Source organism: Setaria italica, chromosome II (assembly GCF_000263155.2).
Source record: "Setaria italica strain Yugu1 chromosome II, Setaria_italica_v2.0, whole genome shotgun sequence".
In the NCBI taxonomy this organism is placed as follows: Eukaryota; Viridiplantae; Streptophyta; class Magnoliopsida; order Poales; family Poaceae; genus Setaria; species Setaria italica.
Genome location: NC_028451.1, coordinates 48,639,867 through 48,644,195, shown reverse-complemented (window position 1 = coordinate 48,644,195; position 4,329 = coordinate 48,639,867). Strand labels below are relative to the sequence as shown.

The following is a 4,329-nucleotide window of genomic DNA, read 5'->3' as shown; positions in this document are numbered from 1 at the left end:
ATTTTTACAAGTCCAAGTCATTTACAATGCTTTCCGCCACATCATGATACTGCTCAACCAACTCTAGAATCTAGTCCACGTTGAAATTGACCGTGACTCCTGTCGTAGCGCGCTCCAAGGCCAGCTTCGAGAAGTGTGACGCCACCAGAGCGAAGGTGTTCTTGATGCATTCTACTACAGTGTCCTTCAGTAGTGCCTTGAGCCGATCTGGTGCGGCCTTGAGGTGATCCAGTAGCAGCGTTGGCACGGTTGGATCGACATTCGGTTGGACCATGTCCATCACATAGCCGGCCTCCTTCCGTAGCTCCTCCAATAGCCTCTAAGCATTGGTCATTCTGAAGATTACTTACAGCAGCCTCTAAGCAACACCTCGGTTTCCTTGCGCACATTGGCTTCGTAGGCCAGCTTCTGTGATACCGCATACTCATGCTTGACCACTATTTCATGCTCCTGCTGAAGGCGTGCATTAGAGTTCTCGCACTCCTTGAGGCACCTCCCGAGGGTACGACACATCAGACCAATCCCCAGCAATACAATCCACGCACACAGGATGTAGGGTATTACTCTCTGGAGGCCCGAACCTATCTAAAACCCTCGTGTCCCCTTCATGTTCTCGCGATCACCTTCAAGTTCTTGGTTTCGCAATCGCCCTCACCTACAAATCAACCACTTGGATAACCCCTTGGTGGTTTGCCGGGCTACTAAATCCGACAATGATCGTCTCGGCCAAATCCAACTCTCTCTCGCAATCTCTTTGCTATGTATTGGTCTTCTCCTAGCAATCAAGGGCCCCAGTCTATCCCCAATCATCATGGATCCGAAAGCAACAGCACGCATGCATGCACCTGCACAACATCAGACTACAACCAGCTCATCAACTAACCACATGCATCCTAGGATCACCAGGGGGGAATAGTACCGGTATTCAATTCAACAAACCCAGGACGACCATGTAAGCCTAGTTGAAATGCCGGCGTTTTCCCACGTACAAAGCGGTGTTTACTGTAACACTGACATGTGAGCCCAACTGTAACCCTTGCGGTTTCTCCAGAATTTTGCAACAGTTGCGTGTACAGCGCCAATGTTAGATCGGTGCAAAATAAAAGTATTGTCAACCTCAGAACCTGTGATAGATGATCTGATTCTGTAGAGAACTGGGATTCATGGGATGCGCAGCCATAGACCCTGTGAAGAACGTATGGCAATCCGATGGTGGTGAGAACGGAATGGAAACGAGATGGAGCAGTTTAGCTAGCTGTCGCCGTGGTAGCCACGGACATGCCAGCTTGTGCGCCCCCCACACACAACGGACGGACGGTACGCGGAGCGGCGGGGGTCAAGGCCGGCCGCGCAGCCACCACCCCCGCCAGCCAGCCTAAAGTTGTGACGTCATCCAGGCCGTGGCGACAGGGACAGGCCAGGCAGTGGCAGGCCACCACGCCCCAACCTCCCTGGCTGGTTTTCACACCGGAGCGCCGTGCGATCGGGGCGCGCCGTCCACCTCCGCCGGCTGGTTCCGTGACCCGATCCCCTCTCTCCCGGCCGCGTTAATGCTGGCGCGTTTGCGGCGGCCTGCCGGGTTTCGATGCACGAAGCGAGGGAGGAGGAGAGCGAGCGCGGCGCGTGAAACCCGCCCGGCCTCTAGCTACCACCAGCTCTCTCCCTGGTTGCGCTGCGTTGCGTCGGATGGAAAGCAAGCGATTCCATCGATCCCGGCAGAGCAATTTGGTGGCATTCCAGCAAAACCACAGGCCGGACGGCCGGGTCGCCGGGGTCGGGACGATTCATCCCCAGCTGCATGCAGCTACGGTTACTCGTGTTCACTGATCCTAGTTGTAGGCTGCTGCTAGCTGGTTCTGTTTCTGTGTCGTCCAACTGGATCCGGGGACAGGGACTTTGGCCTTGGAATCATTGCTGGCCCCCCGGCACCCCATGCTTCTTGCCCGATTTCGGCAGGGATCAGGATCATCGATCGATCAAAGCCAACTCTCGTCGACGTCCGGCCGTCTAATCACGCGCCATCGTCCGGGCAATCAATGAGCAAATGACGGGGAATTAATTAAAGGTTAAATCACCACATGTCTACAATTAACTCATGGAGTGCATTTACAAGGGGGGAAACCACAACCAGTTACTCTACAGCACACATTAATTCAGATACAATTAACCAATCAACTGCATATATTTATCCCTCATCACTCAACTAGTTACTCTGCAGCATGAAGCCAATCGGCTGCTACTATCTACACATGCATGCATCCACCAACACTACTAACAAATCAAATATTACTCCGATCCTACTAGGCTAATGATGAAGATTAGCCGGCCGGCCACCAACCTGCAGGAGGATAGGAGAGCAGGCCTTCCTCGACGACGCCGGCGAGGTCCCTTCTTCGTTCATCAGACCTCATCGGCAGCGCCTCTCAATTCCCCTAATTAATTAACACCATGCACGCATCAGCAGCTACCAGATTCGATCCATCCATCTCGCCGATCAACCCCAAACCTCAACTGTATGTTAATAAATCAACTAATCGACCAAATCGAACTACTACTAGCTAGATAACTTCTATATGGCTAGGTGGCAGCTAGCTCCAACTCCGGCGAGGCCTATCTAGCCTGGTTGATTTCAGTCAGAACTTCCACATGTTGGAGTAGTCCAGGTAGCCGCCGTCCAGTAGTAGGTCGTCCAGCTCCGGGTAAGGCCTCGACGACATGTCGGCGTCGAGCGCGGTCTCGCCGACCGACGGGCTCGGCAGCGCTGGCGCCTGCTCCGGGCACCGCTCGCGTATCGCCTGGTGCGGGTACCCGCCGGGGTTGCTCGCCGCCGGCAGGGAGAAGTAGGTTGGCTCCTGGATTGGCTGTGGCTGCTCGTTCTGCTGCTCCGCCTTGACTTGGTATCCGCCGCCGCTGCCCGTGCCCGCCGCGGCGCCGGAGCCGGAACTACCGGCGCCGGCGCCGCCCTTCAAGTCGAGGAGGTCGTCGACGGCGAACGGCGAGTCCATGAGCGGCGGCAGCTCGGCGCCAAAGATGTCCTCGAAGTCCATGGTCGGCTCCATGACGGCGGCCGCCGGCGCCATTTGGCCAGCCTTAGCCGCCAAGTCTTTGTTGAACACGCGGCAGACGGCCCATTCGTCCTGCACGCAACACGTTGAAAAGAACATGAGGCGAGAGGGGGAAGGGGGGAAAAAACGAGAGCTTGACATGTGAGCGCGTCGCGTGGTCCAGCCAACCGCCCGGCATGAGGCCGGCCGGCAGCTCATCGATCGTCGTCTGGATCATGACGAACGAGCCGTTCCAGTCCAATTCCATCCATCAAAAAGCATCAAAGACAAGAATTTTCTTTTTACCTTGGCGGCGCGGGGGAGGTTGGGCGGCAGCTTGCCCTCGAGGCGGTACTCGTGCATCACCCATGGCGTCTTCCCGCCGCGCGGCGCGCGCCCGGTGTAGAAGACGAGCGTCTTCCTCATCCCGACGAGGTCGCGGCCGCGGTAGATCTCCTTGTCCTTCCCGGTCGCCTTCCAGTAGCCGCTGGGGGTGGCACGGTTGGTGCGCGCCCCCGTCGGGTACTTGCGGTCCTTGTGGCAGAAGAAATACCATTCTTTCTCGCCCATCTTCGCCTTGCCTGCCGAGAGCGCCGCCGTCACTCGTCAGGTCAGTTCATCAGATCCCTTCCAAATCCAGAACTTGTACTCGATGGAGATGATGAATCGGAGAAACTCATGATGGCTTTGCTGCTGCTTACCTGGGAGATCCCACGGCTCGGTCTTGTTGAGGTCGACTTCGGTGATGACGATGCACGAGAAGCGGCGGTTGAGCGCCTTGCGCGTGAGGTAGTCGACGATGAGCTCCCCGTCGGTGGGGTGGAACCGGAACCCAGGCGGCAGCACCAGGGGAGACTCCTCCTCGCCGAGGTTCATCGTCGCCGACACATCCGACATGGCTGCGCGCGGCTTCTGCTTCTTCTCGCTTCAGCTCTAGGATCGATGAGCCGCTTGGGTGTGAATGGGAGGGAGCCGGATGGGTTTAGGAGAAGGAAAGGCCCGGCTAGGGGGTCGGATTTATAGGGCTCCAGTGCCGTGCTGGGGAAGCCAACTTGCCACACAAGCCCCCTCACTTGTTACAGCGGCCGCGTCTAGTAGTAATTACCAGGGGGGTAAATTAAATCCTTGGCTGTCCTAATGGGTAGTACTAATTGATTACTCCTAATTATGCTGCCTCCCTGCTTAATTAATCTTTTTTTTTTGTTGCGAGGAGCTCTGCTTAATTAATCTAATGATAATCCTACCTTTCTCTCATTGTTAGCTTTGACATTTCTCTCAACTGCGC

The 4,329-nt window shown here is 56.0% G+C and overlaps 1 protein-coding gene across 1 annotated transcript; it reads right to left on the bottom strand.

Annotated features, from left to right (window-relative positions):
• Positions 1-2,037: 2,037 nt before the first annotated feature.
• LOC101758600 (NAC domain-containing protein 92) lies at positions 2,038-4,043 on the bottom strand. The gene is made up of 3 exons (XM_004958666.3): positions 3,746-4,043; positions 3,351-3,625; positions 2,038-3,137 (listed from the first exon to the last, which is right to left on the bottom strand). The coding sequence occupies exons 1-3, from the start codon at positions 3,939-3,941 to the stop codon at positions 2,634-2,636; spliced, it is 975 nt and encodes a 324-aa protein (XP_004958723.1). The 5' UTR covers positions 3,942-4,043; the 3' UTR covers positions 2,038-2,633.
• Between the last annotated feature and the right edge of the window lie 286 nt (positions 4,044-4,329).

Excerpts from the sequence above, each read along its gene's own strand:
- LOC101758600 (XM_004958666.3), bottom strand. The coding sequence starts at position 3,941 with ATGTCGGATGTGTCGGCGACGATGAACCTCGGCGAGGAGGAGTCTCCC. Across the intron at positions 3,626-3,745 it reads CGAGCCGTGGGATCTCCCAG|GCAAGGCGAAGATGGGCGAG; the intron begins GTAAGCAGCAGC and ends CGCTCTCGGCAG. Across the intron at positions 3,138-3,350 it reads ACCTCCCCCGCGCCGCCAAG|GACGAATGGGCCGTCTGCCG; the intron begins GTAAAAAGAAAA and ends TGTTGCGTGCAG.